This window comes from Triturus cristatus, chromosome 5_2 (assembly GCF_964204655.1).
Source record: "Triturus cristatus chromosome 5_2, aTriCri1.1, whole genome shotgun sequence".
In the NCBI taxonomy this organism is placed as follows: domain Eukaryota; kingdom Metazoa; phylum Chordata; class Amphibia; order Caudata; family Salamandridae; genus Triturus; species Triturus cristatus.
In genome coordinates, this window is record NC_140588.1 from 231,344,050 (window position 1) to 231,358,991 (window position 14,942).

The 14,942-nt window shown below is 43.5% G+C and overlaps 1 protein-coding gene across 1 annotated transcript in view; it reads left to right on the plus strand.

Annotated features, from left to right (window-relative positions):
- The window catches only part of CARMIL1 (capping protein regulator and myosin 1 linker 1), a 995,540-nt gene that overhangs the window by 776,861 nt on the left and 203,737 nt on the right, over positions 1-14,942 (plus strand). Inside the window, exons 25-26 of the mRNA XM_085607022.1 lie at positions 3,098-3,226; positions 3,516-3,647. Coding sequence (XP_085463148.1) covers positions 3,098-3,226; positions 3,516-3,647 — 261 coding nt within the window. The remainder of the gene's footprint in view (positions 1-3,097; positions 3,227-3,515; positions 3,648-14,942) is intronic.

Sequence of the window (14,942 nt, forward strand, 5' to 3'; positions counted from 1 at the left end):
AAAACGTTGTAGTGGAATTATATTTTTGTTCTTTGGTAAGTCTATATGTTTGAGTCACTTCTTTCTTGTATATTGCATTCCTTGGTGACTCGTCATATCCTTTGAGATCCAGAAATTGACCTGGCTGACTGTTGAGTCCGTGTTGCTGTGACTTCGACCAAAGCTTAGTTCGGTTCCACTTGGGCCACAGCCTTTGGCTGAATATCAGCCTCTGATTGTTTGTCTCTACCTCAAGGGAGGGGCCAAATCCTCCATACTTTATTTGGAACATATTTTGAATATGACGCATATGATGCTGCAGATGAATTTGCCCAATCATATAATGAGGACCGTTGGTACGTGGACCTTCAGTATGCAAGTTGCCTGTACATGTCTCCTGAAACTGGGCTTGTTTTGCCTCTGGACCCTGACACAGAAGAGAGTTCCTCTTTTGCCGTACTTTTTTTATGAATAAAATGACACTGACATGACAAAAATCCAATTTTGGAAACAGGAGATATGACATTTTTAAGATTAAGCACTTTCTAGTGCCTAAAAGTCAAGCGCCACTTTGGGAAATCTGGTCGCACTTGACCTGGACAACGTCAAAGTTTCAGGCCGACCGTGATGGAGTGCTGGTTGAATACACTTAGTGGTAGGGCCTGGTCAAGTTTTTACCTTCTGACTTAGTCACTTTTTTGGAGCTTATTCTCTCGATGTCGAGCAAGGCTCCTCATTAGGCCGCCTTTGGCTTGATGTTGGAGGCTTAGCTCAGCACGATGCATAGGTCAACTCCTAGAAGTCTCATTAATGATGAAAAACTCCGGAGCTTTAGCAGGGCATACCCGAATCTCGGGCTGAGTCGCAGTTCGACGTCACCGGTTTGAATCTCGTCGACAGGTCGGTCACCTTATGGAGCTTTTTCACAGAAATCTTCCAGATCTTCTCAAACTTCTGGATCTTCTTGCAGAAGGTACTTTTGAGGTTCCAAAGTGTCTGCAACATCAATCCACAGTTACAGAAGCTCTGCGTTGCTCCTTGGGAGGTTTGGACTAAGTTTCCCACAAGGCACTTGGCCAAATCCTGTAAAGTTCAGCTGTAGGTGGTCAGATGGTTTCTTGTTGCTGAAGATGATGGCAAGTGGAGCTTTTTTAACTTGTTTCTTTCAGGGAGTCCACTCCTTCACTTTTCAAAACAAGACAAAGTCCTTAGGGCTGTAGTTTCAAAGTGTGCAGCTGGTGCGGTTATTCAGAGTGCAATCCTCTTGGTGCAGGCCAGAGTTCCAGCAGGGCAGTCTTTCCTTCTCTTGTAGTTTCAGGCAGGGATCTGATTTGCTGGCCAGCTCTCCCATATTTATTCAGTGTTCTTGGGTGACAAGCAGGTTGGATCCCTGACCAATGGAGTGCAGGGTGCCACCCAGAATTATGACAGCTTCCTCCAAAGTGTTGCATGTTCTTTTCCCAGAAAGCACTGTTCTTTTAACATCCAATATAGAGAAACTGTCTCCTGGAGGTTAAGATCTGGCTAAGCCAGCCGACTGGCATGGCTAAGTTTCTGTAACACTCCCCTTCTAGGCTCTCTGCTAATTCAATTACTGAGGCTTCTGTCCGGCTGGGGGTACAGGATGTGGGGGTGAGCCTGTGTCCTAGCCTAACTGTCATTCCATCTTTAAAGACCAGTTTTTCTACTCCATTTCCATCCTGCTTTTTGCTATCTCCTCCCACCAGATGTCTTTTGCTCTGTGCAGGCCACTTCACACCTCATTGGAGCAGTTTGGCTCAGTCTGTCAAAGGCTGGCTAATCAGGAGAGGCTGCTGAAAGGCTGGGTTTTGGTTCATCAGAAAAGGAACTTCTATAACTTATTTTCTGTAATTGTTATACTAAATCTAACATTTGGTAAGTTGTTGGATTTATCATACATATTCTTTTAAGTCTTTGAATTATATTAGGGCTAACTGCTATCAATAGTTATACTTTATTAAAGTATTACCATGTTAGCCTATAGAGCCAATGTGCTACAATGGGGAAAAACTAAATTGTCAATTTTTTTCCCTCACCGTGGCATACAAAACATATTTTAAAAAGTCCCTGCTTATAGTTACAGGACACTCTACCCATCGGGCGCTTAGGAGAGACCTCAGGAGTGAATTATATGTAAAAAATAGAGTAGTTTAAGATTTTGAAATGACCTTTAATTCCAAAACCGAATTTGTATGTCATTTAATTTTAAAAGCTGCCCACAAAGCAGGGCTGCCTTTAAATTGACAGCAGGAAAACAAATGTGCACACTTAAGTCCATTAAATCTGCTGGGCCTCTAAACCCATATATCTTAGCATATACCAAAGGCTTACATGTAGGTTGTCAAACCAACTGTTATTACAACTAGTTGCCATACATCTTTTACACAGAGCTCTGGGTCTTGTTAGCAGAGCTCAGGGTGCAATCAGAGTCAGTTACCCCGAGTACCAGCCAAAAAATGGGGGTGATAAGGGCAAAAAGAATGACTTTCTCACAATCGACCTCTTAGGAAGTACTAGTACCATTCTATTAAATTTTAGAGTTTTTTTTTATGTACTCCTTTTATTTGAGGCATATGCCGTCCATGTTTAGATGGTGGAATGGTTCTCTTTTTCCTGTGGTTTATGCTTTCATTACTTTGGGTTTGGTTATGTTTACCATCACACCAGCCTGCACAGGCCTGGCACATTGGCTTTGTCAGTCAGCTTAGAAGTTTAACGTTTTGGACGTACATGAAAGATGTGAAGTACATATTTCAATCTTGCATGTTAGTATTGCGTGTACCTGATCATTGGGTACATCTCAGGAAGAATAATTCCAGGCCATCCTATTGATTGTCTTTTAACTGCATCTTGGAAAGTTTGATGAGGATTTGTGCTATCAAAGTTCTCAGGGTTAATCCACGAGAGACCCATTCCTCCATATTATATAATAGTTTATTGATATCAACAAAGTAAACATATGAATGTATTGATGGGTGTGTTCGGTTTAGCTAGGACTAATGTACTTTTGTATCGGAACCTATTTGGTATTGTATGTGGGTGTTGCATTATTCCTACAGACATATTTGTTTTTCATTTTTTTTTTTTGCCTTTGTAGATGATTGACCGTATGTGTGTAAAAGTTCAAGATCACCTCAACTCATTGAGAAATTGTGGCATGGATACTATACAGGACGATGTAAAGGCTGCAGAAAGGCTTATCCGGGATGCCAAGAATTCCAAAACAGTAAGCTCTTTTGCAAGTCTATGCAATGTAGATCTAGGAAGGCTGTATCCTTACAGGGTTTTAGATAATACAGCGAATCTAAGTGGAAGTCATTTACTTACAACAGGTTTATACAGAAAATCTGGAATGGGTCTGAACCTCCTTGACCTATGTTGGAATTTGTAATGTGTGCCACGTAATAACAAATACACTTTGACATCAAAATAAAATCAAGCTCCTTAAATGTGTATGCACAATCTTATTACAATTATTGTTTGAAATATGAATGTACTAATGATATCTGTTACAGCTGTTACCGAACTTGTATCATCTCGGGGGAGCTGCCTGGGCAGGAGCCAATGGCTACCTATCCAGTCCAATACAGGAAACGCTTGAGTCCATGGCTGGAGAAGTCACACGAGTTGTGGATGAACAGTTGAAGGTAAAGTAAAGAGGGTGTATGAGTTTTCTATGAATCATGTTAATGTCATTGTGTGATGAAAAACAATTTAGATTAAAAAAAGGCTTAGGGGAAATTTCTGGTGCTGGGAGAATTCACCGCCAACAGGGCACGTCCTGTTTGTATCACAGAGCATTATTATAATATTTTTTTTTTAGCATTAACTATTTTAGATTTTTAAAAAAGTCAAATTCACTGTTTGCAGTTATAAGCAATGCAAACGATTGAACTTTGATTATAATCCAACTGTTAAAGTCAAGATGATAAATTATTAGCCGTTTGTGATACAACTGATAAAAAAAGTACAAAAAACATTGCTGCACAGCACGCTTTGTCATATTTACTGCACACATTTGGCAAGATAATAGCTTCTCCCCTTCCGCTGTCCTTCTCTAATGGCGTAAGGACCCCATCCATTCCACTCACCTTACATATCCTTATCTTTTATGTAAAAGATTGGGTATGACAAAATCAGGCAAATTAAATTAAACCCTTATTTTTTTCAGTAGAATGTAGGTCCTTTTATACTTGCTCTTTAACAGTTAAAAAGACTAGCCAATTATTTTATGTGAAGATTTGCTTTTTCTAAGATGTTTTTAACAATGTATCCCTATTGTGAATTACAATTTCAAATATATAACCGTGTATTGTTCCAATTTACAAACATTTTTGCTCATTACTTTCCAAAAACAACAATTTACAAATATATGTTTAACAACTCGAATCAAGGAATTTAAAGTCTGGATTGGTGAAATTTTATGTTTTTAAAATATGCTTGCGAAAATGGAAAATCTGCCCCTCAGACAGAACTGTGGGCACTCAGTTAATGCAACGACACAAAATAAAGTATGCAGTAGCAAATAGAATAAGGAACCACCTTTCTGAAAAGGCTTGCTTTTGCATTTCTTTTAATGATGTCAGATTTGGCTTGGTGCTTATGTCGGGGTTTAGCAAGGTTCCTTAGCTGGGGACCCAGAACTTGGCTCATTCTTCCACTGTCTGCCTTTTGGGTAAATCTGGCTTGAACAATCAGGCATATTTTGTTCGCCCTGCCGTTGCATATGGTGTGCTTATGCTCCACTTAGCCTGTGGGGAGATTACATTGTGCAGGTGAACCTTGCTCACATCTCCCTGTGATTTGAAAATCATGCACAACAATTTGACGCAACTCCAGCCACTGGAAGCCACTGTGGGTCTTTGGAAGCTGAGGTGATGCGATGGGATATCCTCAGATTAAGTTTGATCTGCACGTGTGAATTGTGTGTGGTGGAGTGCTTCTTGAAATGTAGAACCGGCATGGAACTCCTTGGATACTTGGACAAAATGCAAGCACGTTGAAGTCATTCGGTTGGAAAAGAAGGAGGTGGGTCATGGCAAAGTAACAAAGTAATACAGTTCCAGAAGGAGGGGTCTTTCCTTTTCCTTTTGCATCACAACAGGAACTTTTAGAGATGTTGGAGCGGGCTCACAGGTTTCTGGCGGTTTGGTCAGGTGTGGCTCCTCCGTTATGGCAGAGGAGCGTCACCCAGTAGGTGACAGCAGGCTAAAACACATGAAAAGTAAAATGATAAACCAATTTTAATATCATTTTGTTTTTCTTCTCACCTGCAGGCTGTCAGCGAGGCCACAGGGCTTGGTGAAGCTTGCACTGCATGATAACAGTGGGGAGGAGGGGTGATGGGCACTACTGAGTGTGCATGACGGTTTGACCGGCCATCTTAGATTGGTCAAACCGTCAAGCGCACTTAGCATTTCTCCACCCGGCTGTGTTGTACAGCTGGATGGAGGAAAGCCACAGGCTCCTAGGCACTGTCAGAGCGGCAAACCCAGTGCTTCTCTCATGCTGGGAATACCCCCGCCCTCACCACTTTGGACCCCGAACAGCCGCCACTGGGTTTGATGTCGAGTTTTTGAAGACAGTCTGAGACTAGTTAAATACTTTGTTTGATGTGAAGCCAAAACAGTTATTTTAACGCTGGAGTTGGAGTGATGCTATCCAGAACCTTTCAAGACAAGAATGAACAAGGTGGTACAGCTTTTTTCTCTTTGAAATGTATGCATAGTTTTTACTGCGGGCCTTTCTTGATGCCGTTACAGTAGTAAATGCGCAAGTGGTCAGTGGCTATATGTTCATGAGGCTGCAGAAATGCATTCATGAACACCATGTCAACTTGTGTGATATAGTGTCAGAAATGACTTTGAATAAATTTGAAGAGTTGCAAAGAGAGCCCGGAGAGAAACTACAGATCATGTTAATAGCCTCAGGCTCTTCATGGCCAGAGAGCAGGATATCCAGGAAGTGTTTCTATAATGCTGTATTCGGCATTCGACACACTAGAATACCAAAATATCTGAAAACACAATGGCGGTGTATGATTGTCTAAAGTACCTGCAAAGACAAATGAGAAGCACCTCACTTTACCAGAAAAGTAAAAATAAAAAGAATTGACGTATTAAATCCGGTCCATAATGGCCATCAGAGAGATCTTTCAGTGTGTATATTCACATTTGAGGACCATTAAATTGGGAAATAGTAGTAACACAGCCTTTAGAGAAAGTATAACAATAGTAGAAAGCTCCATATAAAAACAGTTTGTTGCTGTTATTATTCTGTATAATCTTGTGCATATTAATAGCTAGTGACAGTCGTACTCTAGATATAAAATGGTTTGTAAACCATTTCAAATATTTGAACACTTTAATCGAATCTCACCAGGGTATGCTTGAATGTGATTATCAGTTTCAGTGTAAAATAACCGATTTTTACATTTGAAGCATCTGTTGTACTATCAGGGCTCACACGTTTCTCAGTAACATGCTTTTGTAGCTCATTCTGTACAGGTTTTTTTGTTTGCATTCTGGGATTTGTAGTCCTATTCAGCCCATTATAAAACAAGCATTAAAAATGCAATAGGTCGCGCCTTTTATTAAGTTAAAGCCATTTGCATTGCTCTACAATACCATTAGCAAAGCAAATGGCTTTACCTTAATTAAAGGCGAGATCGATTGCATTTTCAATGCTTGTTGTTAGGCATGGGGAGATTAAGTGATTTGCCCAGAATCACAGGATGCTGAGCATCATTTCTCAGACTAGAAGCCGGTTCCCCAGCTCTGCGGTCGACCACTCAAGGTAGGGGGGTAGGGGTGTGTGTGTATATTCCATCTTTCTTTTTAATTTTGACGTAAGTAAATGTAAACGTGCAGGTGGATCAAAACATAAGACACTTATTATTACGAAAGTGCTCATAATACTCAAGAAAAATGTTTTTCCCCCAATTTCACCTGGTTTGGAACGCTTAAAAGATACACATCTTAAGACTGTGCCATTTAGCTTTCAGGGAAAAAGGCCACTCGCCACTTTTCTACAAATTAAAGTCACTTAAAAACACAATTGTTTCCATATTTTGGTTTTTTGGCAGTGTGTTTAACTCCAACTCCCCGCACAACGAGCCCCAGGGTACCATTGTAAGCACCCAATATTTGGTACCAAATCGGGATAAAACGTAAGAGTGGTGCTAGAAAAAAGATTGTATACCGCAATTTCTTAGCACTGTACATTTGGGCTTATTATGTACCCTGTGCAGAGACATAGAACGGGAAGTAACTACTTTCTTCAAAAATAAGTTTTGAAAGTTTCCTAAACTTCTGCACCTATGATTCTTTACAAAGTTGCATCAATGAGGTGCTCCGGATTTTTGCTACTCTGAAAATAGTCTTTTAGTGTCTTGCTCTGGAATGCTCTTGTTAAAAGTTATTTTAGGACTGCTAGGATGAAGGAACGTGTTTATCATACCCTCCGTAATCATGCGCGCGGTGGGAGCGTGTGAGCGCGCGGTGGGAGCTTGTGAGGCAGAGGAGACGCCATGCACATCGCCTGTCCGTGCGCGCACATGGTTTGTCACCCTTCGCACACCAAACCGACAACAATAGAATCGCCAAGGCAAAGCATCACATGCGCTGCGTTCGCTAGGCGAAACCTAAACAGGACTTGGACTAAGTAAACTACATGGCCATGACCCTGTGACGCTTGAGAGCTTTGGACTATATTTTTTATATTAAATACTTAAGATATGTGGGTGAATACATTTTAGAATTATTTAGCATCTTGAAATGGGTTCTAATGACTTTGCAGCATAACACGCTAAAAGTTTTGATTTGTATCATCAGGGACGGAAAGGGCTGATTCCAAGACGAACAAGTCCAGTACCTATTTTCACAGTGGGTGACAAGCTATGGGTTGGGATGATACCCTGAGTGATTGCCACTGGTTAAACTATTTGTAAACATTCATCCCATCACCTTTAGGGTGTTCGATTGAAGTAATATGCCTAGAAACCGTACAATGGTGCAGTTTTCCAAGCCTGCTACTCCCAATGTTTGTGAATTACAAAAAGTAGTGCTTTCACAGTCATTCAAGGAGCACCTCTATGGGCGCAGATTTACTATTGTTTTAGTAAAGCAGTCACTGTATGGGCCTGAATCACAAAGGTAAGATACACTTTTGAGTAACCTACACTTTTGAGTAAGTTTACAATTATTTGGCTGTCCACAAAATCTTGGTGTAAATTTTCTTGTAAGGTGTTACTTGCATGTCCCACCAAACTGAAGGGCCTGAGGACTTTTCACAAACTGCATTTTGTAGTACATTTTGTGGTACTACACAATGCTATTCACAAACTGCACTTCTAAAGTGCTACCATAAAAGAAACAGTAGTACTTTAGAAGTGCAGTTTTTGAATGGCATTTTGTATTATGCTTGTACTGTTATTGTAGTACTACAAGATGTTGTTTGTGAATAGGCCCCTGACCCTTCCTGTAATCCCAAAAGCAGTCATGTAAGCCTTAAATGTGGCCTAGATTCATATTGCAGGTGGAGCAAGGTTATAGTCTATTAAATAAATCTTTACATCCTGTGCTCATGTATTTTAAAGTGCTTTCATATGTGATACTAACGCAAAATGAGGCTCTGAAATGAAATATTTGCCTAGGATCACACAATTTGGGCAAGCAGGAAAACCCTAATGATTTTAAAATTCAGCCACCAGATGTGTAACTGTCACAGTTTTGCCATTTATTCTTGGCCCTCGATAAAAACCGACACAAAAGTTGCTGACCAGACTGAGGGCCCACCTGGCCCAACTACCAGACCAATAATGCATTTATTAAGAGGTTGTCACACCCCATAAACCCCTTGAAGCCACACCCCTGCGTATCATAGCGCTATGGTTACTGCTTCCTGCATCCTCAGCCCATCGGCAAGCGCGGACATGTCTGTGCACTGTTCTGTCTGCTAAAGTTGCCAGACGCAATCAAAAATATGCTCCAGCGTTTGCAGCCTGCACGTAATAATCACAGAAACATCAAGCCCTTTGTGACTGGTTGTCAGTGGGTGTTAGATTGCTGTGGAAAATTGCACATGTAGATTAAGGACCGTCAGCTCTGTGGAACACTCGTCTTCAGTCTTTCAACGGAGCTGTATTATGCTTAGAAATATAGCTAATTAGCCCATGAAATTAGACCTATTTTGTTTTCTCATAATATTTGATTATTTCAGGCAGAAAGCTACGGAAAAGTCCTCAATGCCGGTTTGCAAATGTGATTGCAAAGCGATTTTGACAACAGATTTTGGTGACCTGCTGTTTAGAAATTAATTTGTACAGGTCTTTGTACCGTTTTGTAAAAATGTGACATTCTGCGTGAGGATGGGAAGAGAGCTTCACCAAAATTGGTGGACTTATTGGAAGAGAGGTTGTTCATGGCAAAAAATATCTCACTAATGTTGAAATAAAGAAAACAGTTAATACTTGCAAATGCACTTCAACGTTGCATTTTCACTAGCGGACATGTATGTGTGTATGTAAGTGGATGCGCATGTGAGCACTCCTTGGAATCTCATCAGTCACGGAAGTACTCCCCGATTTCGATGTCCCTCCTCCTGATTCTTGATCCTGCAGAACACATCATTTAACCGCGCCCAATGAACCGAGGGCTCATGCTTAATTTGTGGCCACGCCAGGTCTTAAGTCCCTATGCCTCTGTATTTTGGGGAATTTCTTCTCCTTACTTTTATACCCTCACAAATATTTTTGCATGTTAAGTTTAAAAACATTAGATAAAAAAAGAATGAAAAATATATTTGTTCGTAAACTAGTAATCCAGATTCACAGAGTGAAAAGAGGTCATGAATTGGCTTGGCTGAGTGTCCTCTGACACCATATACTCGGAGCACTTCTGGACTGAGGCCATTCTGCCAGGAAGAATAGCTGTTGTGCTGTCAGGAGGGACTGCCGCTTTGCTGTTTGCTTTTCTGTGTTGGCCTGCTGCTTCTGTCCTGGGAGTGAAAGGACTGGACTTCGCTGTAAACATCCTGCTTTCTAAAGTTTCACCAAGGGCTTGAGTTGAGCTTGCCTCCTGTTGGAAGTCTCAGGGTCATCAAAGCCTTCACCTGTAGTACCTGGGCTCATCTGCTGTGATGCCAGTTCCTTGGCCGTTGAAAGTAATTTACGATGTTACAAGAAGAATCCAATGCAGAGTGACTCTGGAACCAGAGCATGTCTACAATTCTGATGCTGGCAGCTGCCTGCCCCAAATCCGCGGTCCCCGCTCAATGCAACGACCGTGACTTACAATGCAGGTTCTGGCGTTGCACAGCACCTCTGAAGAATTACCACTGCAGGAGTCCTGAGCATCGCCTGACTGATGTCTGTGACGCACTGCTGCGATGCCGCAGCTGAAGCCCAGTTTGTCCTCGATGCCGCGAAATGGAAGCCTTGTGGCTGGACGGCCAACTTCATCATCGTTAGCGCAAAGCTTTAAGGAACCAAGTTATCGCATCTGCAACGGACGCATCACCTCCCCTGCGCCTTGCATCGTCCCCGGGACTTAGCAGCTCAGTAACCCTGCACCGCCACTGGGAACCAACACCTTTCTTGCCACAGTGACGCCTCATCTCCTTTTGCACAGCGCACCACCCCACAGGGCAGCCATGCCAATGATCCTGCACAGCAGTAAGAAACCAACACATCACATGCTACGTTACACCTCAGCTCCCCTGCGCCTCACATCATCATTGAGTTTTGACATCTCCACATTACTGTGCTGGGGTCTGCACTACTCCTGTATCCGTCCTCAGTTCCTTGTGGTCGGACTGAACTTGTGGATTTGCCCAGATCAGGAGCTATTTTTTCCTAAGAATTGGACCTTTGCTTGATATTGAAACATCATAACTTGATTTGTGTTTGCTGGATTTTGGGCGTTTTGGTCTTGTTTACTCAGATAAATATTTGCTATTCGAAACTGGTGTGGGGTACTTTTGTGGTGTTTTCACTGTGTTACTGTCTGTACATGTACAAATACTTTACACATTGCCTCTGGGATAAGCATGACTGCTCTTGCCAAGCTACCAAGGGGGTGAGCACAGGTTATCCTAAGTGTCTACCTTACTTACCATGACTAAAATGAGGGTCCCTACTTTGAAAGTGTGCAAACCACTGCCAACTAGAGACCCCATGTCTAACAGTTCCCTTTCTGAAAACTGAACAATATCCTTAGGGGTTTGAAGAAAGTCACCCTCTAGATAACTCATTCCCCTTAGAGTATCTCTAATGTGTGCAATCCATGGTATTTTAAACACATGGTCCAAGTCTAGACTATGTCCCTTTGTTGAATGAAGTCTCAGCTTTGGTCTAAATTGAGTGCCCCATAAGCTTTTATAAGTATGGTGGAGTACTCTACCACTCTTACATGCTGTTGTGAATCAGCTCTGAAACACCCATCCCCCTAGTGGTAAAAATGCAGAGGGCACAGCTCCCTCCATTTATATACCAATTGCCTTTGAATATTCTATGAAAATACCCAATTTATTCCAATTTTAGAAGTTGTAGGGCCACTTCATAATGGCATGTGAAAGTACTTAAGAGTACTACACGACGTACACAAAATGTCTTTGTGACTACGCCCCAAAATGTTTCTGTGTATTTTCTACTCCTCCGGACTCTGCCATGTTTCTATGTTGAGTTAAGGCATGCTCTCCGTACCCACTTCATTTTATTTCTGTATTTATTACAGGTATCTAGACATCATGGCAACGGAACACTTCACATGTAGCAAATAGCAAAGTACAGTTATATTAACCACTGACAGTTCTCAAGTATGGTATTGCACAAGTTGCTTGCCCTCAGCAAGGCTCTTTCTGATGGACTCTCTATTTAACTGCAGAGTCCTCACTTTTAGAATATCCAGACTGGATATGGAGGATGTAGGAGAGTAGGGTCTGCTATCCTATGCTCACCCCAAATTTTTGCTTTTTGCTTCACTGGTTTTTGACATATTGAGGCTGTGGGCCTGCCAATCAGACCCCCAGCCTGCTGTTCTCTCTACTAAATTAAAACTATGCACCCTAGGTGCATAACCAATTGGAAGTGGATCACCCTGTCAGCCCCTGTACCAGTGTACACTAGGCACCCAGGGCATTGGTGTACCCAAGGCCTGCCAGGGGCTGGAGCATGTATTATGCCACCCCAGGCTTGGCCTAACAATCTGACACAACTGGCTGGTCACTCAGCTGGGGTAAGTTGGTGTAATCACCTCTTACTTAGGTGTAGTATACCTATACCTAACCTTAAATGGGACACCTGATAACCTATAAGTCACTCCTATGGCAGGCCTTAACAATCCTGAAGGCAGAGTGCTTGGTTCCATGTGAGATGGTGCTCTGGCATGAGCTGAGCCTGTCTGCAGTGGTCGGAACAACTTCCTTCTACTGTTTCCAGATATCGTCATACCATATACTCTTAAGTGCATTATGAACCTCGCGGTTAAATGCTATCTTTGGTTTGGCTTTATCAAAACATGTCGAGTAAGGTGTCATACGAATTGGAATACTAACCCCTCGCCAATTCTGGCGACGGGGTTAGCATTCCACCCTTCTAGAGGGACACGACATGTACAGTACCTGAAACCCGGGTAAAATCAGACATAGCCTCAGCTCCACAAAATGGATGCTGCCACCACAGACACAAGTCTGCCCTCCTGCTGCTGGGAGTCCTTCCAGCTTGGGAGGTGTGGACAAAGGGTTTCCTGCCAGGGGAGGTGCATGCACCACCCCAGACAGGATTTTGTGTATTGGTCAGGTAGGGCTTGAAAGAAACCAGACATGCCTGTGGCTCACAAGGAGCCTCGGTGCATATGCCAGTTCAAACCGGTCCTGGGGCACACCAGTCCCGGGCCTGGGGCGAGCTGGACAAAGGATTGGGGGTGTAACCACCCCCCTTCCTGGTCCCACCCATAGGGAGGGACCTAGCAGGTAGTCCGGCCCCTAGAATCCGCTTAAAGGTAGGAGCTGTGTCCTAAGACTTCAGACATCCTGGAATCAACTTGAAACTAAGAAGAAGACGGGAACTTCGACATTCTGCTGCACAGAAGACTGAAGGAAATCTCCCCTGTGGTCAGGGAGTGACCACCTTGCTAACGCAAGCACCATCCAGCGAATCAACGTCTGCTTTGCCACCGCCTCCCACCGGAGCCCGAGCCCAGAGACTGACAAGACCTGGACCTCCAGACCTCTCACCGCCCGATCCACAGTCCCTGAAAAGAGGAGACCCGTGGAGGCACCGAGACACGTGGAGCCAGCCATCTTGAAACGACCACGACAAGCTGACAAGTGCAACAACCGAGGCTCCCTCCAAGTTGTGCTTTGGGATCTGAGAAGCCCAACTCTCGAGCAGCATCTGCACCAAAGGTGAGCCCTCCAGCATCTCCACGATCTGCGTGGGGCCCTTCTGCATTTTGCCACTCGACGCGCCTACCCGGTTGCTGGCCCGCTGGCTAGCAGCCATCTTGGCGACGAACTTTACGAAATACACCACTGGTCTGGTTGCTCCAGACTGGCCCTTGCTCCCCTCCAAAGGAGCAGTCCCTCTGACCTTGCTGGTCAGAACCATCAGCTTATTTCATCTCCTACAACAATTGCTTTTGCCAAGGCTTGTTTGCTTCGATCAAGTCGCCGACAGCGAGAGCCTGCGTGGGACAGCTCGTGAACCGACTCCTGGACGTCGTCGACCTCCAGGGACCACGTGGCTGCAGAGATAAGCTACACCTTTCTTCCTGTTTGCACCCGACATTGCCTGGTACCCACCTGGTGCCACGCTGGTCACTGGCTAGTGACTGTGAACACTGTCCCCTCTGCTTACAGGTCTTCAACATCTCCGATCCACTCTTGGATCCACTGCATCTCTCCCGGACCGACCGCCTGCAGCATCTTTGTCTTCAAGCTCCACGGAACAGATAGAAGAAACCCGACGCACTTCGAGGCCTATGCACCCGCTTCCTGTGGGTGAGGTAAAGCTGGCACACCTGTGCCCAAGTGTAGTATTACATCTCTAGTGCCTGTGTTCCAAATCTTGAGTTCCTAGTCCATCCGGAAGATCCTCTTTGCAGTAACTTTGTACTTTTTACGCACCCATTGAAACCTATGGGAGCACGCGTGTGACTATTTGCTCTGCACACGCCACCCGTGGACCTCCTGGTCACTAACTGACGTTAGCTCCTTGTAGGCCCAGCGATTCTAGAGGCCATAGGCCTTTTCCCTTTTCTGTTCGTGGTACTTATACCACTATTTTAGTATATGGTTCGAGCGGCCACCAGGGCCTATCCATATAAAGTGCAACTTCTGTGTATTCTACTGTAATCTTGTTTGACGATTTGTGCTTCTGTGCTCATAAAGAGACTAGGGGTTACTTTGAGAAATAAATACATATATATTTTGAATATATATCTGTGTGGTGTCCTTTCATTGGTATAAAAGGGGGTTACATTTGGTAAAACAGCTGGCTTAACACGCTTCACGAGTTTAGCCTCAAAGACTGCTTAGCCTACGCTACCACTAGGGCAGCTAGTCCGAAAAGGTTGACTTACAACCACACCATGAGGGTTGCTTGGCATGGTACAAGGTGATCACTTTAACTAGTGAGCATCATATACCAGGCCAACTTCTCACATTGGTGGCAGCGATGGGATTTGAGCTTGCTGTGTTTTACCATTGTAATCTCTTGGTTACCAATTGAAAGATCACATAGGTACCTATAGGTACATATAAAACAATATTAGATATACATAAGTTCTACTGAACTTAGTTGTTGTAGAGCAAAGGGAGTAGCACTCCCTGACTACAACTACTAGATAGGTTTAGTAGGTAAACCCAAGTGTAGGTAGATTGCAACACATCCACCCACACTTAAGAGCAATGGCCGGGGCAGAGGGGTCCACTGTACCCATCTC